General features: G+C 31.4%; 1 protein-coding gene across 5 annotated transcripts in view; it reads right to left on the bottom strand.

The window, feature by feature from the left end:
- Prkag2_1 (5'-AMP-activated protein kinase subunit gamma-2) overlaps nucleotides 1-25,231 on the bottom strand; it is a 184,322-nt gene that overhangs the window by 75,721 nt on the left and 83,370 nt on the right. For all 5 annotated transcript variants that reach the window (XM_054225524.1, XM_029038942.2, XM_054225522.1 and 2 more), the window contains 2 exons: nucleotides 24,987-25,109; nucleotides 2,341-2,377 (listed from right to left, as the gene is read on the bottom strand). In XM_054225524.1, coding sequence (XP_054081499.1) covers nucleotides 2,341-2,377; nucleotides 24,987-25,109 — 160 coding nt within the window. The remainder of the gene's footprint in view (nucleotides 1-2,340; nucleotides 2,378-24,986; nucleotides 25,110-25,231) is intronic.

Raw genomic sequence — 25,231 nt, 5'->3', positions numbered from 1 at the left:
TTCTCATACAAATGGGGGCTGGACGCTAAACTTAGCTGTGCATATGGTACATGCACATGTACAAATGTGTGAACTTACAAATTTACATGCTAATAAAGCCAGCCGGTTTTGAAATTAAATGTATCCTTCGCAAAAAAAATTTTCGGTTTTTATTTGAACTGAAGGCGGCAATGCTTAAATTAAATTGAATAAACTTGATTAAATTGGGTATAACTATTGTTGTTGTTGTTGTATGTTATTTAAAACGCGAAACTTTCTTTTAATTTAATGAAAGTATGTAGTTAGTTTTATAGTAAGTCTTCCAATTTAGGTAATTGAATATTAGCTGAGATTAATGAGCGATTTTCTTCAGTATTCCCACTTCAATCGGTATATTTTCTATAACTTGCAGAGCATTAGAGATAGGCAGAATTCAGATTCTTCAGGAGTCAGTTTACGACGAGAGAGAGAGAGAGCTGACAGTCAGTTAAGTCAGAATTGTATGAGATCATAATTACTCGTAGAAGTTCGTCTTCCAATATGAAAAATACAGTGGAACTTCTCTAACTCGAATCACCATAATCCACAAAGAAACTTCGAGTTAGAGAGACTTCGAGTTATAGAAATTTTCATTAAAACATAAATATTTTTCAAAAAGCTGTAAAATATAGATTTACCCACAGATTTAGTTATTTACTTCGCATAAAGTTTCATTTAAATACATTAAATCATGTATTCTGTAATTTTGATTGTTGCACTTTACTATTGTTTGGCTCTTGACGTCTGTATCTCATGCCTTTGTTACACGATTTATGAAATCTAGAAGTGTAATATCATTTTTTTGTTCGCCTCCATACGAATATAGGGACTCCTTTAAAATTGTTCCTTGATAGTAAAATTTTAAATTTTGTATTATGCCCTGGTCGAAAAGTTCGATTTATGGAAGGAAATTTGTATGAAATTTGACTTCTATTGTCCATTCAAGAGTTCGAGTTATGGAGATCTTCGAGTTATAGAAATTTTAGTTATGGAAGGAAATTTGTGTGAAATTTGATTTCTAAACGCTATTGCCTATTCAAAAGTTCGAGTTATGCAGATCTTGGACTTATAGAAGTTCGAGTTATGGAAGTTCCACTGTATATGTAAACGAGGGAAGTGTAGGTCCTCAAGGAAAATAAGCAAAAAAGTGGCAAAAAGTAGGTTTGTATTTAATTTGATAGTGGTATTGGATGAATTGCTCATTTAACTGATCACAGTCTGCTTGAATATCTCCAGATTAAGCTTTAGACTTTTACGCTATCCCGATTGATAGTCTCGCAACCTTTTAGCTATAATATAATATATAATATGTGTATGGAACTGTAGCTGTATGTATGTATGCATTTCAGCAGATCACCATAACACTTAAAAAAGCTTCTGAATTTCAAGGTCTTCTTAATGCCATGACATTCAGTGGCACACATATCCGAGGAGCACATATGTATATACTTTGTACACTTTGTTCCATAAAATTGCTTCACGATCGATTGTGTCTTATTGCCCTCGTTTCTCGACAGCGATCCTGTTTGTTTATATGCCATATTACATACCCACTCACGTAATATTTAAGTATCTCTGCAACTATATACACCGCTCGCTCTGCTGCTGAACGCCGCTTGTCTCAAACTGCATTTGAGCAGTTAATTATTCTTTCGCATTTTTATTTTTTTTTTTTCGATTTCAAAGTTCGAATGCATTGATGTATATATGTATGTAAGTCATTCTTGTTGTGTTGTAATTTCAAGTGTCGTCGCTCAAAACGAGTTTCTTTACATTACTCATTGTTTTTGTTTTTGTTTTTCTCATTTGTTTGTTTGTTTTTTTACTGTTGCATTCATTTTCTGGGAAGTTTTTCAAAGTCAAGGTTAAACGAATTGTTGTTTAATTTGTTTTTTGGTTGTACACTTTGTGGTATTTGTTACATATTCACTTGAAAATTATGGTTTACACAACCACTTTCGTAATTTGGCGACCACATATACGCACTGTGTGATTTAATGTAAAGTTATAGGTTATGCACACTGAACCTTTTAATTACATTTGCATACGTCAATATATTTTACACGTGCTCCGTACGCGTTCTAAAGTACAAATACATGACTAAACGCAGCTAATTTTAGTAAAATAAAAATAAATATATAAAATTTTAATTACTAATGAAAATGGTGGAATTAACATTGATTGCTAACGTTGCTGAAATTCCAAAGTTAAATATTATGAATTAAATCATTAAATGCCACGCCTATTTTTGTTACTTGTTGTAATTTTTTTTTTACAAAAGAAAATATGAATTAAATATTACCGAAATGAAATTGTACTCACTTTGCACGGCTAACTGTTGTTGATGCGCTGCTGCTCGCTGTAAATATAAATAAATGGATGAGCATATGAGTAATTTCAAAATATACCAAACAAATCCTTAAATATAACTGTTATATGAACTAAATTTATATAATATACTAAATGTTCCATGGCGAATTAAAATAAAAAAAAAAACATGTAAGGAAGGGCTAAGTTCGGATGTAACCGAACATTTTATACTCTCGCAATTTATTGAAGAAATTTTATTTACATAACACACAAATTTACCCATAAATTCGGCATAAAGTTTAATAGAATAACGAAAATCGTCATATATAGTATGTGAGGGCTGAGACCGATTTCATTCATTTTCACCAGCAATGTGCACTATATCCAAGACTATATGCTCACTTAATTTTGTTAAGATATCTCACATATTAACCCATACATATATGCGGAATAAAGCCCAACGAATTTTTGAAAAACCTATAATTAGGTACATATATGGGAGCTAGGATATGTTATGTTCCGACATTAATATTTTTTGGAACAGAGACACACTATTAGAAGAAAACAATTTCCTCTGAATTACATTAAATTATTTGAGAAATTTACTCATATTTTCGGTTAAAATTTACCCTTATGCGCTGAGTTGAACATGTTCGATATCTGGGGCCTTGAAAAGTTATAGTCCGTTTTCGACAATTTTCTCACAAATGAAGCCAGAGATGATATACACTATTTGTGTAAAGTTTTATTCCGCTATCATCATTGGTTCCTTATGTACATATATATTATAAAGTGAAGGAATAAGATGGAATTCAAAATTGAGTTGTAAGGAAAGTAGTCGTGGTTGTGAACCGATTTCGCCCATTTTTTGTCCGTGATATCAGGGTGTCAAGAAAATATTATATACCGAATTTCATTGAAATCTGGTGAGTAGTTCCTGAGATATGGTTTTTGACCCATAAGTGGGTGATGGCACGTCCATTTTCAATTTTGTAAAAAAATCTGAGTGCAGCTTCCTTCTGCTATTTCTTCTGTAAAATTTAGTGTTTCTGACGTTTTTCGTTAGTGAGTTAACCCACTTTTAGTCATTTTCAACCTAACCTTTGTATGGGAGGTAGGCGTGGTTATTATCCGATTTCAACTATTTTAATGGTGTGTAGTGGGGTACGTAAGATAATCGACTGCAGAAAATTTGGTTTATATATTATAGCTTCATTGGTTTGCGAGATATATACAAATAACCGAGTTGGTGGCGGTGCCACGCCCACTTCTCCAAAAAAATTATATCCAAATATGCCCCTTCCTAGCGCGATCCTTTATTCCAAATTTGTGTTCCAAGTTTCATTAAGATATCTCAATTTTTACTCAAGTTATGGCGTGCACGGACAGACATCCGGATTTCAACTCCACTCGTCATCCTGATCATTTATATATATATATAATCCCATATCTAACTCTTTTATTTCTTGATGATACAAACAACGGTTATGTGAACAAAACTATAATACTCTCTTTAGCAACTTTGTTGCGAGAGTTTAAAAATAAATAAAAATAAAATTGCTTTCATTATCGGAACATTAAGTCCAATAAGAACCAATCCCATAAAATAATCAAAAATTCTTTCAACTATATAGGTCAAAATATGTCTTTTGAAAGTATTTCGACTCTAGCACCACCTGTCGGTTACATTTTTTTTGCGAATATTCATTACGTTCTTCGTTCAATGCATTTTTACTGCAATTTGAACCTTTTAATGAACAATCGTGTCTTATATTTCGTTAAAATTCTCTAGCTTTAATAGTAATAGAAAATATTATAGTAAGGCAAGTTTAATTTTCGTATTTTCTTTTTTTTACATTTTGCATTTGCAACAGCATTCGTACACCACTACGCTCCAAAGCTTGCACATCGAGCGATTGACTGCGTCCACGCGGCGTTTTCGGTGGTGCCGAAGACTGCGACGACGAGGAGGATGATGACGAAGATGAGTTGGCATAGCGGGAGATCCAGCGTTTCACAGCAGACATTTTTTTGAAACGTAGTATTTATTGAATTAGGTTTCAAGTTTTTTAATTGGCAATTTGAGCATTTAAATTATAATAGTAGTGGTTGTATAATAATTAAATCAACAAATGTTTTAAAAAATTTGTTTCAGGTTTTTATTATTGTTAAATTATTTTTTTATTTGATTACTAATTTATTTATTGCAAAAGTTATTGCATAAGTATAGATAGAGTTGTATATGATTCCAAAAGTGATTTATTTTAATTAATAATTTCGTTATACGTATATATTTATTTAAAATATATGTTTCCAACTTTTAGTTATATATAATATTATAATTATACTTTAAAAAATTATATTTATTTTGGTCAGTCATTGATCACAGCACTTCAATTCACGAACATCACATTTGATTAATCTTTTTCAGATTTTATTGCATACTTTTCGAGAATACTCTTTATATATTTTTAAATATTTTCATTATTTTTTTACAGTTTTCACTTCTGAAATTAATTAAATATTTTAATTTTTCAGATAAAAGCTAAATTAATTTTAATATTAAATTAATTTTCATTTTTGATTAAATTTTCCATTTTGTTAATTATTATTTTTTTAATTTCAACGTTTTCGTTTATAAAACTTCACTTAAAAAAAAAATTAAATTTAAATATTTAAAGACAATTTCCCCAGATAGGCAATACTGGCTGCAGCTTTCAGTCACTATATTTGGCTACTCACAGCTAGATGGCGCTGTCCGAGCTTTAAACGTTCACTTGCTTGCAATTGTAAGACTACTCGGGGTGTGTGTGTGTAATAGACGAGCTTCCGGCAATTTGTTTTTTTTTTTTTTTTTTAATTTTTACGGCAAAACATTACATAAAATTTAATTATAATAATTGTTTAGTTATGAGGAGTTTTCTACTTTTTTAGAACTTTAAAAGTCAAATGCATATTACAAAGTCCATATATACAAATAATTTTTTCAAACCAACACAACAGCAACAACGTCAGTCAATAGTACAGTCCAATTAAATTTTCCCTGTTTTTAATTGCGTTTATTTCGGTTGATGAACCAATGCAATTTTTTTACGAAACAAATCTAAATAATCTAATGACCTTAAGTGGCAGTTAAAAATGTAGATTCACGTTGTAAATTGTTTGTATAATGCGCTTGCAAGCCGTTGCAGACTTTTTAAGCAGAATAATACGCAAATTGCATATGATAATCTTGTGGGAAAAATATATTCTATGCAGTTGCTTAGTTTATTTGGAATTATTTAAATTGTGTAAAAAGATAACGAAAACACTTGAAACGGCTTTAGCCGACAGTTATGCTTTGATTTTCGATTTCTTGAAAAGTGTTGCCGCCAACGCATTAGTTCAATATACTTATCAGACACCTAGAAAAACCCTTCATAGATATATAAATGTACTAGCTTTTTACCCGCGGCTTCGCCCGCAGTGGAGGTATTAAATAAGTATGAGAGATAAAGGGTAAGGGTATAATAATAGAAATGAGTCAATATGATAACTAAATTTGATTGTTTGGCTGAGATCAACAATTTTTAAAAATTACTACAGACAGAAGTTTCAACACTTTAATATATGCTTAGTTTCAATTTATCGGTACACCCGATAGTTCAAGTGAATTTAAAAACTCCACAGGATATGAAGTACTTAGTTCCGTATCCATAATTGTATCCATTGACAAATATTCCTTCATTTCTCCCTGAACCTCCTTTAAAATGTCAGTGTTGATCCTATTAACGATTTCATTTCTTGGTGCTAATATTGCTCTTACACACAACCACTGATCACTATACAAATTTTGTTGCTAAAAGCTTGCATTCTCGCAGCACTCTCCCTCGTGAACTATTTTTACTAAAATTACAAATGGGCGAATCTTCCTATGCCAAATTCAATGGTAATTTTAAAACGGAATGTGCCGAACGACCGCCGTTTAATAGCATCACGGCAATACCTGACGAAGCTACGGCAACTGCTACTTTTTGGTCTTTTCTGACGGACATTAATAATAAGTTAAGTAAAAACGTTTTTCCAGTTACTCCTGGTGCATCGAGAAAGAAGAGTCCACCACTACCGATTGTTCTGGTGTTTCTATCGCTCTTCTAGTTGTCTGCAGTGCAGCTTGTCTTTCTAAACGAACTCGTGCCTGAAGAGGCGTTTCAGCTGCTCTCAAAACTCTTTGTCGCTCTGCTTGTTGTTGTCTTCTCAGCTCTGCGTGAGCCGAAGTTTCTTGATTTGAATGAATTTTTGGATAGACCAGATTTCCGCTTTCGAGGCATTTAAAAAAAAAGCAGAGTAAAAATTAACATCAGCGAGTAAGATCTAAAATAATAAAGTAACAGCTAACCACAAAAATTACGGATAACCTCAAAAATTGGAATAGTTTTATACTGCATGTAACGACAGAAGAAAGTCACAATAAATATAGAAATATTATAAACAGTTGAAACTATATTCAATTAAATTAGATATTTTCGTTACCGCCATACAATGGGACGGTATTACAGTATTCAGGGTTGAAACTTCATGACTGTAAAACTTCATTACTGAAGTAGCTACATTTGACCAAAGTGTATTCAACAAAGTGAACTAAGTATTTGACATACCCGCTTTTGACAATAAAATAGTAAACAATACATGTATTTGTTTACATTAACCCGCCTTTTTTAACTTTAACAATATAATATATATTGATAAAATTGTTTTCAATTTGTCAGTTGGAGCACAAAACCTTAGTAAATTGCTTCCATGAGTTGTTTTGCCTAAGCAGAAAGTATTCGGCATTTTTTTTTATTCATTTAAAAAATATTTTTTTTTGGTTTGAAATTTGTTTACTTTTGAATTTCGAAATTTGAATTTTTGAATAAATGTATGGGTTAAATCAATGGCAACAAACATGTCACATTCGGGTAAAAAATTGTGATATGTCATATACCAGGTTCACTTTGTTGAATACACTTTGCATTTGACGATTTTTTGAGAAACAATTGTTTTACCTTTCGTAAATTTTTTTTTAATATAAAGTACCCTATGTTGCTTACATTCGCATTTATAATATTAGTAGGGATAATACATATATGTATAAAATTTTGAAATTTTATTTCGAATAAGATACATATTCTCGTTTAGATACTAAGCCTCTAAGCAACAACACAAAAATATATTAATACTACAGTTGTCAGTTAAATAAGTTCAAAAATAACTCAGATTAGATAAAATAACACTAAATTCAATTTGAAGTAATTAAAATTTATTTAAAGACCATAGATTATGCGTTGAAAAATACATAAAATTAGATTAATATTTTATCATTTTCAACCTGCATATCAGACAAATTAAAAATTTTCAGTTCTTTAGAACAAAGACAGTCTAGAAATCAAGTAAAAAGCAACTACCACATCTGTCTTCAATGTATACATACAAATAAAAATAGATCTCATCATATGACGTATCTCAAGGGATTAATTGATAACACACATCACATGCAGCACAGATAAATGTTACCGTTATATATTTTACCGATACACCAACAAATATAAATCACTAAATTATTAGCTGACATTTTCACAGTTTTATAAAAGCGCTTTGTACGAAAAAATATAATCCTTATCTAAATATTTAAGTTAAAATCTACCGAAATGTTAAGTAAATATAACAACAATATGCTATTTACCCATGCTTAAGTGCGACAGTGCAAAAACAACAAGTGAAGCTGATAAGATTATTAACAAAAAATTAACAAAAAATAAAAAATAATAATAATAAACACAAAATAACTTTACATACAAAGCGAGGCAGACAGTGCGTTAGAAACAATGAAGGTTAAACATGATAAACGAATTTACCTAGATTACAATAATATATGTATGTAAATATATGAGCAATCCCTTTAGAAAACACTCAACAAATTCAAAGTAGTCTGCTATAATTAAATGAAATGCAATAATTAAGTGAAAAAACACAACATTACAACAAAAAAGGCAATGCGCTGAGTAAACAGAAACCTGCAGACAGCAAATTAATCCTTGGCCTTGAAATTAATTGAGGAAATTCGTAAAATGAGCAAACGTCAGATAGCGTAATAGTAATGTAAATGAATGCATACGCAGAATATGCAGTTTCATATACATAAGTATGCCTGTATGCCTAGAAATGCAGCCGATTGTGGCATTAGCTTATGTATTTATGGGAATAATTAAATGAAAACGGCGAACAAGAGTTTTTGAAAACGTAATGGTTATTCCATTAACGTAAAATAATTTCTAAAACAGCGAAAGTCCGTAGTATAATTGAGACGCATTGATAATGATACGGTAAAACGTGCAACTCAGCATTTCTAATCAACACTGCGTAATCGAAAACAATAGCGATTACTACAAACTCATGTTAGACTACTTAAAGATTGTATACTATATATTTTATTGATTTTATCGACTTAATACCGTCACAGTGCTGATAATACACAAGTATATCTTTGAAATGGCACTTAAAAACTGACAACAATGATTACCTCTAATCTAAGTAATCTAAATAGTATCTAAAGGGATTACTTGATACTGCGAACTGTTGAGTTTAACTAATAATAAAATGTTGTAAAAGTACTGATGACCGATTGCTAAGTACTTGAAAACACTAACAAATGGATACTAAGTATTTGAATAAAAAAATGTGAGTCACGGTTAAATGTCATTTTGAGTTTCAATTACTTTCAACCAAGCACCTATGTATGTACATATTTTCGGTTTAAAACTCAAATATGTCGCTATCTATACATGGATGATTCTACGAAAGAGGTAACTTGTGCGGCAATCAGCTTAAAGTATTGTTTTTGTCCTTTATGTTGCTATTTTTTTAAATTAATCACATCATATTAATGTAGTGTATTAAATAATATTACAATTTACTGCATAATTAAAACATTTTTTTCTGGAATTCCTTACAAAGTCTAAGTCTAGTCTAGTCTCTCCCCTGACTTGTCCCGTTGCTACTTTTTATTTAGCTTTCGGACAATACATATATTGTTAGTATGAAATGCTAAACCCAAACTAAGTTCAATCGGAAGTAAAATAATTGAAATTAAGTATTCTTAAATAAAAAAAAATTTTTGTTTATTTTATATAATCTTAAAAATTTACTTTTGTCTCGATTTTTTTATGTATCTACACTGCCAAATTTTGTTCCGTTGGTGCGACATAAATTCAAAGATCGCATCGAAAAAAAGTGGTCATGAGCTCATTTCAGCCTGAAGTTAACAATACTAATCGCGAAATCCGTTTGAGCGCTGTAGTTTTTTAGTTATTGCGCCCCGATCGTGTGGTGTACTGAATTCGAAAACTGATTTTGTCTCTCCCCTGGCAATTCATATAACGTATTCTATTAATTTAATTTATTTGCCTATACTGTGATAATTAAAGTGAAATAAATAATTAACCCAAAAAATAATTCAGTCAATTAAAAGAATTAAATTTTTAATGAAAACGTCTCTCCCCTGCCGTATTAAATAACTGCCAGGGGAGAAAGTTAGAGACCAGGGGAGATACTATTCATCATGACACCCGGACCGAAAGTCGTGAGCTGCTTGAGTCTTGATACTTTCTTGCGTGAACTTCTGAACATGACCCCTTCCCCACCTCCAGCCATCAGCATCAAAAAAAAAAACAAAAATATTAGCCTCGCAATACAACGCAGAATCGCTCTTACCAACATATGCTAGTTTGGACTAAGTGGACATTTAAATGTTAAAGTCCTCTCTCGATGAAACAAAACCATACTCTATAAATCCCTTATCATCCCCGTTCTGCTTTATGGTGTAGAAGCATGGACGATGTCAACATCCGATGAGACGGCACTAGGAGTTTTCGAGAAAAAGGTTTTGTGGAAAATTTATATGGTCATTTGAGCATTGACAACGGCGAATACCGCAGATGATGGAACGATGAGCTTATACGACGACACATATGTAATTCAGTGAATAAAAATACAGAGGCTATGAGGTCATGTTGTTCGAATGTCGAAAGCGCTTCAGTTTGGAAAGTGTTCGATGCAGTACCCGCTGGTGTAAGCAAAGGAACAGTAAGCCCTCCATTTCGTAGGACAAACCAGGTTAAAGGTGACCTGGATTCTATTGGTATTTCCAATTCGCGCAAAACAGCAAAACGGAGAGATGACTCGCGCGCTCAAATAGATTCACCTATAATCGCATAAGCGGTGCATACGCCAAATATATATACATATATGGGACATTCTCTGGAAAAAAAGCCACTTGAAAAAAAAAGTTCTTTACTTTCTTTGGCAATGATATATCTTATAGTACATGTAACACCTAAAATAAAACATATGGTTTTAGGTCTGTGTAACGCGGGGTTGCCATATTATAAGGGGCCAAAGTTTTTTGTAAAAAAATTTTCGAACCGCCATAACTTTAAAACTAATGAACAGATTTTAAAACACCATGTGACTTTTTTGTACAGAATTTCTCAAACTTTGGAACTGTATATCGTAAAAATTTTTAAAATTAATATTTTATAGCAAAAAATGAAAATTTTTTTTTTTGAATTTTTAACAACTTATGCCCCCTTCGATTTTTTTCGAAAATATCTTAAAATGTTCCTTATTTTATCACCTTTTTACCCCCCAAAGGGAATTTTGGGACAGGAATATTTGTATGAGCTACAAATAAAAAACCAACTCAGAACATGATGAAAAATCATTGATTTATGCACTATTATTATCAGAATTTAGCGTAACGACGTGGACGTAGCAGACATTTAATCCCTTTTTTGTCTTTTTTTATTTTTCATTATTATTTTTTTTTTTAATTTTTTTTGTATTTTTCATATTTTTAATTTTTTTTTTTGCTTGTTTTTTTGGTTTTTGCTTTTTTTTAATTATTACGTAGATTAGATTCAAAAAGTAATAAAATATGTATTATGTGACTTGCCCTTACGTGAGAAGATAAATAAAAGGGACAAAAATCATAATATAGAGGTTTCATGAAAAAAATGCAAAGTTTTTCTTTGGCCGTTTTCTCTATGCAATTGAAACCTCTTATCGTAGAATCACCCACATAAATATATTTGTTTTTTCTTTCACCACTGAGTGAATGAAAATTTATTAAAAACACAAAAAAAATTACTTACAATAATAAAAATATGAAATGCAACCACACAAATCACTCAAGACCCCAACCATTTGCAACAAAGTCACGAAAATCGCACATTCGAAAAACAATTCACAAGCAACAAATTGATCGGAAAAGCGAGCAAAAGAAAATACATAAATGTAAAATAGAATGACGTGCAGTGAAGAAAAAATATTTGCACAAAGCAAAAGCCCAACCGGTAAACAAGAAAAATTACAAAATGAACTGCAGAAAACGGAAATACACACATATACACACACATAAATATGGCGCAGTGCAATGATTTCTATGTAGATATGTATGTGCTTACACTGTGTTCAATATGCAAACGGTAATTTAATTAAAGACAAATATACACAAAAAAGGAAAAGGAAAAACAAAAAGCAAAAGCAAAGAGAAAAACGCTTTGCACACACTAAATGCAAAGTGTAAATATTGAAAATTGAAAGCAAAAAAGAAAGCAAAAATAATTTAATATACAAAGTGTGCTAATAAACAACGCACACAGAATTAAATTTAATTGAGTTGGCTTTAGCGAAAAATGATAAAATATTAATTGCATAATAATAAAAAAAATCATTTATTTAGTGAAGCAACAAGAATGTTGGGTGCGTGGGTTAATTGCGAGGTTGCGAACAGTTGGCGTTTAATGGGTTTGAAACTCGGATATGACAAACTCTTGTAGTAAGTAGAGAGAACAGCTCTCATTTCTTTAAAAATTATAAGAAATTTATACTTATAAGAATAAAGAAAAAAATACGTAATACCGTAGGTGTGTGCAATTTTTTGAATTTTTTCTAAATGTTATACATAAAAAGTTCGTTAGTTTATTTTACTGTAAAGTCACGTGTAATTCCTAACTTTACTATTGTACTTTCAAAAATATTCCTATAACGTGCAGTAAAGTGAACCAATTAAATATGATGTATTTATCAGCTGAACGTGTCAAAATCGTAAACAAACAAACATATTCATTTTTATTTGGTTAAATATTTTGCAACAGACTATTTTGCTTTCTGCTATACGAAATATTTATATTATCTTTATAGTATAATAAATATAATAAATAATTAAAGAAAATAATTTGCAGTTGACATACGAAGATACAATAATTCTCCTACGACGAATAATAGTAACTATAAAAGAAAACAAGTAAGGAAGGGCTAAGTTCGGGTGTAACCGAACATTTTATACTCTCGCAATTTATTTATTTAACTTTATTTATATTATACAATACACAATTTGACCCACATATTCGTCACATATATTGTATAAACTCCATTGAAAGTTGGAAACCATAATATTAGGTTAGAAGCACCGAGGTCCTCGTGTTCGATATATGGGGCCTTAAAAACCTATGGTCCGATTTCGGCGATTTTTAGAATGGGGCTGCCACACTATAAACGTAGTATTTGTGCAAAGTTCTGCACCGATATGTTCACTAGTGCTTACTTTATATATTGTAAAGTAAACGATTCAGATTGTCTTCAAAGTTCTGGTATAGGAATAGATATAGGAAGTAGGCGTTTTTGTGAAGCGATTTGGCCTATTTTTACAACATATCATTGGGATATAAAGAAACTATTACAAACCAAGTTTCATTGTAATCGGTCAAGTAGTTCCTGATATGATGATTTTTTACCCATAAGTGGGCGACGCCACACCCATTTTCCATTTTGTAAAAAAATCTAAGTGCAGCTTTCATCTGCCATTTCTTATGTGAAATTTAGTATTTCTGACGTTTTTCGTTAGTTAGTTAACCCACTTTTAGTAATTTTCAACCTAACCTTTGTATCGGAGGTGGGCGTGGTTATGATCCGATTTCTTTAATTTTTGGACTGTATTAGGAAGTGGCTAAAAAAAACGACTGCAGAAAGTTTGGTTTATATAGCTCTATTGGTTTGCGAGATATGTACAAAAAACTTAGTAGGGGGCGGGGCCACGCCCACTTCCCCAAAAAAATTACATCCAAATATGCCCCTTCCTAGCGCGATCCTTTATTCCAAATTTTACTGTTATAACTTTATTTATGGCTTAGTTATGACACTTTATGTGTTTTCGGTTTTCGCCATTTTGTGGGCGTGGCTGTGGTCCGATTTTGCTCATTTTCGAAAGCAACCTTCCTATGGTGCGAAGAAATAAGTGTGCCAAGTTTCATCAAAATATCTTAATTTTACTCAAGTTACAGCTTGCACAGACGGATGGACGGACGGACGGACAGACAGACATTCGGATTTGAACTCCACTCTTCACCCTGATCACTTTGGTATATATAACCCTATATTTAACTCGTTTAGTTTTGGGTGTTACAAACAACCGTTATGTGAACAAAACTATAATACTCTCTAGCAACTTTGTTGCGAGAGTATAACTAGATCAATGTGATAGACTCTAAAACCTGAAGATGGAGTAAACCACCATTTCAAAAAAAGCCTCTATCTCCAATCTGCTGAGCCAACTAATGTCATTACCAGATACTTCCCCCTAGAGTTCTTCGAATTGAGAATAGGTCAGTCAAAACACCTGTAACTAGATAAATACGTGCCTTATAGAGTGTCACATGCTTCGCACATATTTTATAATTCACCTTGAGACAGCGAAGACCGCAACACTAGATCGTTAATTATGAGACTAGGCCTTATATGTAGCTATACAGATTTACCACACTTTTGAAGAAATAGCATTGAATATCTATTTTTCAAAAAAGAGTCTTCAAAGTAAAACATCTTTGTTCTACTTTCTTAATGTAGTTAGCAATCCACACTGTATGACAAAGGCATATCTGGAACCTTAAACTACGGTTATTAAACAGAAATAATTCAGTGCCCAATTTAGAAATAAGCTCAAAACACCTACTTATATTTTTTCATTTCCTCAATAAACCAAGCGATTTTTTCTCTAAAAACTTGTTCAATTTTAAATAGTTGCAAGCCTCGTTAAATATTAATGAAATAACAAACCATACGTAGGCATTCTGGCGTTTATGTGGCGTATGTGGCAAATGTTCTATTAAATTATTAATATTTAAATTGGCAGATTCTCAAAATTGGAAATTTTGTAAAAATGCAACAACTAATTATAGTAATCATCTGGCGTCGCAATGCGGCGAGAATTCTACAAAAATGTGCAAGAGTTAATCTGTAATTTATATTATACAATTTGGAAAAATAATATATACTAATAGTTTTCATCATATTTATGTGGTTTCCCAGCGCAAAAGTATTCCGACATTTACTTGTACAAGAATTTGTACGTAAATAAATAAATAAATTTTGGAAAATTTAGAAAATTTTATTGTAGACAATATGAAAGTTAGCGATGAGTCTTTGACTCTTCGGTTGATGACTTAGGGAAAAAGTTAGTTACATAAAATCAGCGTAGATAATGCATGAGAGATAAGAACCTTTTAACAAACAACTAGTGGACACTTGAGGTAACTAAGGAATCTTTTTTTTTATAATGCTAAATAGCGATAGTGATCTTTGAAGTGTAGGCTGTTCTGTTTGGTTGGGCAGGTTCTACAAAACAGTGGAGAAATACAGCCGATGTAGATAACATAACCTAAAAACATAGTACCTACTGCATAATTGTTTTCTAGAGAAGATGTTCCCAAAAGAGTTGGGTCTCTGTAATCTCTAAGAACCTGCATAATTGTCATATTCACTGCTGTCAAAGAAAATGTTGAGATTTCCTTTATTCCTGTTAAGATGACATCAGTGCCTTTTGAGTGTATTCAGTTATGGATTTTGATTCGATAGAACGAACACGAAACTCTACTATAATCCGTAGAGTATTACAACGTAAAGTATTTCTCCCTAAACCTTTAAAGAAACACATTAAGCAAGGAAAACACAATTCGTTTTTGAGATTCGAAGCTACGATTGATGGAAAAATTGTCACATACTAAACAATCACCGCCAACAATCAGTAAAGAGTTTATAAAATATACAAACTCAATTTAGAAACATTATTACCGTTACATGTTTACTAAGTAATTATGACTTTTCACCCCGTTGGTAGTGAGAATTTTTATTTGTTCCGTTCTTATTACAAATTTCATCTAATTTTCTACTATTTACTCGCATGTTACAAAAGTGTACTACAAACAAAAGCAAGAAACAAACTTACGTAACCAGCAAATGTGATGAGTTGTAATAAGTATTAAACAAATAGAAATTAACTAGGAAGTATTTACAGCATTACCTTTTTAATTACTTTCTAAATTTCAAGCATTTTTGTGTATATATTTTCCTTCTTATATGGTTACGCTAGATAAATGCTTATTAAAAGCTATTTTGTCGGCTATTTGTTTATTGTTGTTTGTATAATAAATAGTGTGGTTGGCTGAATTATAAATATAAGGATGTATATTAATATATGGATGTATGTATACATATATATTTTAGAAATAAATTTATTTTACGGTGCCTTTTTTGGATGAGGTGATTAAAATGAATTCGATTTTTTTGTTTAGTAATGTTTAATGCTACTTGTTTAACGCCTTTTATGATTATTCGTAAATTGATTGCTTTGATTGAATTCCAATATTTTTTTATATTTTTACTTGATTTTATGTTATTAATTTTCTTCGGTTTAATAAATTTTTGCTGCACAAAGGTCAGCCACTTTATTATACGCAAACTTAACTGTACGCATGATCAATTTAATACATGTTTAAAAATAAAGGGTGATGCAAAAGCACTCTTTGTGCTTTTCAGAAAACAGAAGGTTTGTAAAATTTGCGAAAAATTAATAATTTTTTGAATATATACAATTATGAACTTGTTTTATAAACTTTTATATATTTTTGAAGCAAATTTCGTATAAAAAACCAATTTTTAAGTCCTGTGTTCGTCAGTAGAAAATACGTTCCTCAGTAGTACAACTTTGCTTCCGCCGTTTTCCAATAGATGTCTCTAGGGTGAAGCGCTGGTCGATTAAATCGATTAAATCGTTTTATATCGACCTTGAACATTTGTGTCAACATTAACCCAATAAAATGGTTGCATCCCAAACTTCTTCTCAACTGAAATTGTCACTTTTTGAGTCGAATTCTCGACATTTGCACGGAATACGCATGCTGCCAGAAAGAATGGTCAAAAGTAGTAGCTAGCGACGACTAATATTTTGAATAACATTTTTGTAACCGTTTTTATACAAAAAAAGCCTTAAATTTACAACAAAAAAACGGCGGAAGCAAAGTTGTAGACCTTATATAAGAATTTTATTGTACTCGAAACATTTTTGAATCAACTCAATATCGCTTTGAGTGTGAAACTTTGCTTAATAGTGAGCTTCATGCCTAAATGTAGGCAATGTTTAGTTTTCTTTGTGTTCTTACGTAAAGTCTTGCAAATTTTTGTACTTTAGGGTAACTTTAGTATCATAATATTAAAGAATATATATTATAAATATATATATATATTTAGCTTGAAAATTAATAAAATACAAAATCGCAGTGTTTTTAAAAAGAGATATAATATTTATTGAGTATTTCGATCCAACCTAATGCATGAAGTAGTTGCATGACATTTCTTCAATTAAAATTACTTGCTTCGCACTTTATTGTTGTTGTTGTTTTTTTATTTTTAGTTTTATTATTGCTCAATTAACATTTCACTTCTATTGTGTGTTCTATTATGTTCTACTGTTATGTAGCGGTATATTGATGGGTTGTTGACTCATATGAACTGTGTGCACAGGTGAGAACTTTTGAATGAAGTAGATATTTATTTTGCTGGGTGTAAATTTTCTAAGCAACTGAAAATAATGAACTTGAAAAATATGAAGGAATTTTTTCGAAGTTATTGTATTGATATTACAAGTCAGTTATATGGAATTGTATGGCTATACATAATTGGCTTTCCGAAAACAATGTACAACAAAGTCGTAATGAGTATCAATTCACCTTTTATATTTTACAAACGAAACAATATGGATCGAAGTGAAACTAGTGACATTCTGTGAACGGAGACGCTAAAGTGACGCCAGCAAACCGTTTTTTTATACCCTGAAGAGGGTATATTAAGTTTGTCACGAAGTTTGGTACACCCAGAAGGAAGCGTCGGAGGCCCTATAAAGTATATATATAAATGACGTTTTTTTATACCCTGAAGAGGGTATATTAAGTTTGTCACGAAGTTTGGAACACCCAGAAGGAAGCGTCGGAGGCCCTATAAAGTATATATATAAATGATCAGTATGTTGAACTGAGTCGATTTAGCCATGCTCGTCCGTCCGTCCGTCCGTCTGTCTGTATATATACGAACTAGTCCTTCAGTTTTTAAGATATCGTTTTGAAATTTTTCGGATGTTATTTTCTCAAGAAGCTGCTCATTTGTCGGAACTGCCGATATCGGACCACTATATCATATAGCTGCCATACAAACTGAACGATCGGAATCAAGGGCTTGTTTTTTACTTACTTTTTCTTACGTCTTTAGATTTGCTTAAACACATAGTTACTAAAAGAAATGCACCTGTGAAGGGTATATTAGCTTCGGTACAACCGAAGTTAACGTTTTTTTTTGTTTTTTGTATATATTATATGTTTCATATAAAATATGGTATAATTCACCTTTCCATAATTTAATGGAAAATTATTGAAGCGTTGTCCCTCAATAAAATTAATAAAGTATTTCCGAGAGCCATAAATATATAGTCTATATTTGTCAGAGAGTCATTTTCCATGGTACATATAAAAACATAGGTACCAATAAATTAAAAATTTCGAAAAATTATTTACATTTTGAGAACACATAAATGAAAATTGAAACAGCTGTTCGTTGACACTCGGCGCTTGTCTGAAGATTTTTCGTTTATTCTTGCTTCTTGCAAGTTGAAATTGTCAACAACAACACGATTATGTTTGTTTTGCGTGCGCTTAATTTTCATATGCTTAATTCTTTCACAGAAAATTTGTGTCACGCCTCATATACATACACATACACACACACACGCCAGTGCATTTATATATCACACATTTTACTCAACGACATGGCCACTTTTCATTTTCGCTACTTGACCGTCAATGAACTTGAAAATTATTGGCGTCACACACCAACACAAACACATGTAGCGGGAGTGACAACAAGTGAGTACACTAGCATACAAATATTAAATATTTATTTAATGCAAATCATTGCGCTGCATAACGTATGTAATTTATTTATTGGCATTGGACTTGTGATTTTTACGCTTCCTTACAATAAGAAAATTAAATAAATAAATCAAAATAAATTTGCATTTGCATTTGTCTACGGCAGTTAATGGCTCTTTCCTTATCTCTATTTTTATTTATCCGCCGCTGCACAGCGCCGCACAAATTAATGCTTAATTGTTAATTATTTTAAAGCAAAACTGCAAAAGCGAACGTAAATTGGACGCACGCGGCGTATACGTAATGCCATTAAGCTTAACCGCAAGACTTGACGTGTGATTGTGTGTTAGTGACAGCAGTGTGGCATGCCACAAACGCTTTGGAGCGGCGTTGATTGTAGATGATGTGGAATGAGCTAATGCTTGACGGAATTGACGCTTTCTTGGCACCACTACGGACTGTGGGTCGGTCACGTGCCATCGCTGATATTTTTAAATGAGCGAATTAGTGCGCAAACAAGTGGACGAGGTAGGTCAGAGTTGGTGGGTGTGCAATTTCGCATGCGAGCTTAGTATTTTATATGTGCAATAATCTACTATTTTATATTAAAATTTCTTCGTTTAAAAATAATAATAAAACATTTTGCATTTGGGTTCAGCTGAGATCGGGTCTAGTTAACTGGCTTAGACGTTCTGTATTTACGATTTCATCAGCTGTTCTGAAGTAATTTTTCAACTTTTCACTAGTTATCGACTAATAAATAAAAAATCGTACAATTACTCATCAAAATTTTTTACCGTTATATTATTTCAATATAGCTAAAGTGACGTCACAAAATAAATTTTCCCGCATTTTCGAATTTGATTCAATTTTTTTGATAATCTACAGATAGACGCTAATATTTTCGATTTTGTGAAGATGAGGGCCACCTCCCAGCTATCGTCAAACTATACTTCGGCATTAAGGGGGGGGGGGGGGGCTTAAGGTTTGTTTCGTCGAAAAAAGACCTTTTTTCATGCATTTTTTTAGAAAAAATTATTGCTGTAGGTTTATTTTACTTATTATTATATGAAAGCACAACATTTGAAGGATACTTAAAAAAGGATACTTAAAAGTTAAAAGTTAAAGTTTTATCGAAAAATAGCGAGGAATAACGGATTTATCGTCGATCTCTGCAGGCATCTCGAAAAAAGTTGTTGTGCGGTGACCAGCCTACAGCATCACTGGATCATCCGAAACCAAAAAATCAAAATGCTTTCTTTAGTTTATTAGTTTATCTTTCAATTGACGTCGAGTTTTTTTTTAATTTTTCAATTTTTGGTACCATTTTCAAGCCAAAATGACGATTTTTGACGAAAAAATCGACCTATTTGTTATTGTAAAATTGTTAGTAATTAAATTTTTTGGAAAAACTCGACGTCATTCGAGAGCTGTATATATATGTATGTAGAATATTTGTTTAAAATTTCAAAACGATCGATGCAGTAGTTTTTTCTGTAGGCTGGTCACCGACTTTAAAAATGACATATTTGGGAAAATCGATTCAAAGTTTTGTACACTCAGCGCAGGTAACTGGAGGTCACGTTATTCAACCTGCTGTAATTTCGTTAGTTTTTCTCCGAATGACCTAAAACTTTCACACAATATTCTTGAGATGTTGATGGTTCAGGAAACAAAAAATAAAAAAAAAAGTTGTCAAACCTTAACCCCCCCCCCTTAAATAAAATCACTTTAAAATTATATAAGTTGATTTTATGGCGCACATGTTTGCACAATTAGAAAATAAGTCTGTCACGATATATGGTTTTTCAATTTCAGGACTACAATAAATACGAAATGGAATCACTTTTTTTTTCAGCTTAATAAAATATTTGTACAACTGCTTTTCAGATAAGTGATACACAGATATCAGCATATGACAAGCTTAGTTAAAAAATATTCAAGCTTTTTTACACTCTTTAGAATATATTTGAAATAATATTCTTCTTATAAATCCACTTATTGATATTGAAACCATAAAATTAAAAAAAAAGAAAAAACTTTAAAACGCTTTTAATGAAACTGAAAAATGTTTAGTGTTTTTTTATGTCAACTTTAGGCTGGTAGTAACTGTGATATAGCAGTTAAAACTGGTGACTAGTGTGGAAACATAATAGATTATGCGAGATCTATGATTTTCGATAAGAAAAACCTTCAACAAGAGCGCGATATAATGACAAATAGATCCAGTGTTGAACAGAAAAACTCAGTTTTCGTAATTGAACATCAAATGCACTATTTTTGGTTGAGAAGGTTAATAATATAATGTCCATATTTATATGTTTATTCCACAGTGTACCCTTTTTTGTTGCTTCAGCCTCTTCATAAAGTTTTAATATGCACAATAAAAATATATATAGTTTTTTTCACTTTTGATTATATAAGTATATAATTCAATCTACTTAAAAAAATAAATAAATAAATAATTATATACATTTGCACACAAATTTTTGCACATAACTGTTATTTACACTTATGTCATCTTTTTTTCAACACAATATCAATATTTGCCATATATTAGAATATTTTTAAATAACAATTTTTTATTTGAACAATTGAAAGCGCGTCACTAAGGCAGTACAGGTTTTGCTAGCTGAGCAATTTTCAATAAGCCGCTATTTAAATTAGTTTTACACATACACAGATTGAAATGTAGATTTTTATACAATGAAAAGTATATTTATACATTTGTATAGTATATAATGGCAATGTAAAATTGACACTCATCAATATTTTCAAGGTACAAAAGGTGCTATGTTATTGTTAAAATTTTACCCTTAATCAAAATATTATGATTTGTGTGATAAGAAATGTGACTGATTACGGTATGACTATCTATATGTATGTTTGTATGTATATCTGTAAATATATTTAATCACTTTTCTTGCTTTGTTTGGACACAATCAATTAGAGTAAACAGTTCAAATAAACACTGCAGGTGCAGGTTCACTTATTTTTAAGGCTGAGTAGTTTTCGAGCACTGCTTTTTAGTTGAAAATTTTCGAATTATTTTTATGAATAATAAATATTAAACGATTTTGTATTGTTGTGCGGCATTAAAACTTTCTCATAAAATTCTATTTCATTAAACGACAAGCCCTTTGCATATTTTTTCTACACACACACACCTTCTTTTATTTAAAATTTCATTTTTTTTTAAGAATTTCATAAGCCGTTTTAGTTGTAGATAAGCTTTTTTACACCTTGAATAAAACTTGCAATCACTTTTTAATTGTTTTGTTATTTTTATATTTATGAAATCATTAAAAAAATATTTTTTTTTTTTATAATTTTTATAATATTTTTTTTTTTTTGCTCTAAAACACCTTTGTTTGGTATTGGCAATACAGTCAAATTCATGAGCATCAGCACCAACTCTTAAATATCACAAAAAGACACCTTTACCGCTTTTTACAAGTATATAGTAAAGAAAAGTAAATACAAAACGGCGCGCGCGTGTTTTACTTGAGCGTTTGATTGCGACAATGCGAGCGAGTCATTTGAATTTGCGCCGAACCTTTGGGCACAGACAGTGACTAGTGTTGCTATCACTACAGGCGAGCTAGCGATCGCAACCGAATGGCCCAATACAAAATAGCGGACAATAGAGAGCAAGCAATAAAGCAGAGGAAACGCACACACACGGAGAGAAAGTAGAAACATAAACAAACAGAGGAAGAAGAATTCAGCTGACTGGATAGAAAGCGTAGGAAAGCGAAAAAGTCAGACAAATTGGGCCGGATGTTTGGGGAAAAGTTATGCAGCAGTGAGCCGGTAATGGCGGTGGAAAGAGAGCTGTACTACTAGAAACCGCACAGAGAGAGAGAGAGAGAAAGAGTGTGTGCATTGTGAGCTTTCAAGTTCAAACTGACTGAGTACACATGATCGCAGTGGAACAGCTGTTTGCTTGATTAATATTTATTTAATTATTGTTTACATATTCGAGCTTTTGTTTTTAATACTCGCCAGATAATTGTATTAACAACTATTTACAATTATTATACTTATTATCTTTTGCTCATTAGCGTCTAGTTTAAATAACAATTCGGTAGCACAGGTGATTTTTAATGTCAAAATTTTAGTGTTGAGAGGATTAAGAAAAATTGGGGTTTATCCATAAATTAATATAGAGAATATTAGACCTGTAGATCTTTCTCTTGAATTTAAAATCGCAGGACTAAATTTTTTTTATGCAAGTAACCTCACGCCTCTACACCAGTCAAGAAGAACCTCAAATTCACCGATTGGAAGAGAGATTAAAGTGATTCTCCACAATAAGTGAAATTCTCATGTCGCAAGTGTCAATTTTGAAGGGCGAATAACACTTGAGTCAGTTATAAGGTATTCAGCAATATTTTAAATAGATCAATCGACAGCTCGATTACTTATCGATCAATTGATGATCTATAAATCTGTACAATTTTATATTTTTATAACCAATCCACAAATGAGAGCGCAGTAGAGTTATAAGTATAGACGATTTCTCTTAAAAAAGAGTATGAAAAAAAGTACAACAATTTCATCAAAATATTTTTTTGCAACACACGTTCGATATAACGGAGCCGATAACTTGGTAAATGTTATATACACAGGTATTTACTACAATAAATTAACGAGATAAACAAAGTCAACACAATTGAATGAGCGAGAATGAACAATGATAGAAAAATATAAAGGCAAAATGAAAACAGTTATATTTTCGTACTATGAAGTAATTTGATTTAAAAAACGAATGGCATTTTTATTGTGCACATGCTATAATTATATATTTTTTTGCGAATAGTTGATAGTGAAAATATTTAGATTATCAGAAAACCAATACGAGAAACACTGCTCTACAGGTTTTTTAGTGTTAGGTCTCATTTTAATGTAAATTTTAAAATTTTTTAGGGATCATATTTGAATGAAGGATCTTGTTTATATTCCTTTCTTACTGTTATTAGATTTTACAACAAAATACACAGGGTGTTCCTTGAAGTTTATTATTATAATGTTAATCTTACTAAACAAATGTGTGTGGAATTTTTGTAAGGACATTCTGCCAGCACCACTTTAAAATTTAGAATTTTTTGAAGCATTGACAACTGAGTGATAGACAGCACTGCAAAAAAATTCTTTATATTTTATTCGATAGCAGTAGATGCCTTGGAATATATGCGAAAAAAATCCACAAAATCATATGCCAAAAATATCAGTAACCAATTTTGAAATTGATTTTCAAAAATCGTTTTCACTTTCATTAACAATGGACAAATGGGTGTACACTAATAACATTCAACAACTGTTACACACGCTTTTATGATTACGATAAAGTGGGTATTTTTTGCAAACGCAATTATTACTCATTACCAATTCAAATTTTTGTTTAATTTTGATTGATGAATATAACGTGGCTGTAGGTGTGTATACGTGTGCGTGTATGTACTAGGTTTTCTGCTTATAAGGAATTATTTTGACTTTCTACTTTTTCAAGACAGCATTGAGCGCATACATTGTGGGTAGATACATGCGTGTTGTTGGAATTTTTAAATGCAAAAAATGTTTGATGAATTAGGTGTAATAGAGATTTGTTCAAAATGTGATTTAGCTACTGTAGAATTGTTGTGTGGGATATTGTTGTTGTTATTGGTTTACAAAAGATTTATTTATATAATAAATTTTTTTAGATATGATTGAGTATACGAGATATAAAAAAATTGGTTGTTCATGCATTTAGTATCGGTGTCATTGTTGTTGTTGTAAAAAGGGATAACCAAGATCATCGTAAAAATTTCCATCATTATCTACTGTAAAGGCCTGAATTAAAAATTTGAACTAAACATTTTGATATTCATTCGTTGACATAAGGTTCCCAGCTTCTCTAAGTAATGGTCGGAAACTAGTTGGACCAACCTAAAAGACATCTTGTTATATGTTATGTTATATGAATATACAAATAAAAATTATCGATGTCTCACTGGTATAAAGCGACTGATGAATCACGAGCTAGCTACTAACAATATTTCGCTTAGACCACAATTAATTTAATTTGAAAAAATTTATTATCCTAAAAATACCGATATTTTCCTTATTTAATTACGAAACACTTAAATTTTTCTCAGTGTAAAACGTACTTAAGTGTGTGATGCACCATCTGCCGGGCAGTAGGAATAAAATAATTGAGAAAAATTGTACAGGTGAACACTTTTCACCTCACTGAACACACCACGAAAAGCTTTATTCATACTAACCAAAAAGCACTACTTTATAAGAGATTCAAAAAGCTTCTCATAAGCTTTTCACCACTTAACAAGTGTGTTGAATATAAATCATTACAAATATAAAAACAAACGTTATTTTCAAACTCACCGCTTTGCGTTTATCAGCCTCGGTGGCCGCTGAATTTGAACGGCTTCTAAACAAATCCATTACTTTGGTCATTGGTGAGCGGGATGCGTCAGCGCGACGTACCGCTGTAACGGTGTGATAGTACTGTAAAAAATGTGGAAAGTGAAAAAATATAATTAATTTATTTATTTGTCAAAATACAATACAACAATAAATAAACGTTAATTAGCAGGTTTTCACTTTCAGATGATTGACGAGTAGATCAA

This window comes from Zeugodacus cucurbitae, chromosome 2 (genome assembly GCF_028554725.1).
Source record: "Zeugodacus cucurbitae isolate PBARC_wt_2022May chromosome 2, idZeuCucr1.2, whole genome shotgun sequence".
NCBI lineage: Eukaryota > Metazoa > Arthropoda > Insecta > Diptera > Tephritidae > Zeugodacus > Zeugodacus cucurbitae.
The sequence above is the reverse complement of the archived record's forward strand: the minus strand, read 5'-3'. Positions and strand labels throughout refer to the sequence as shown.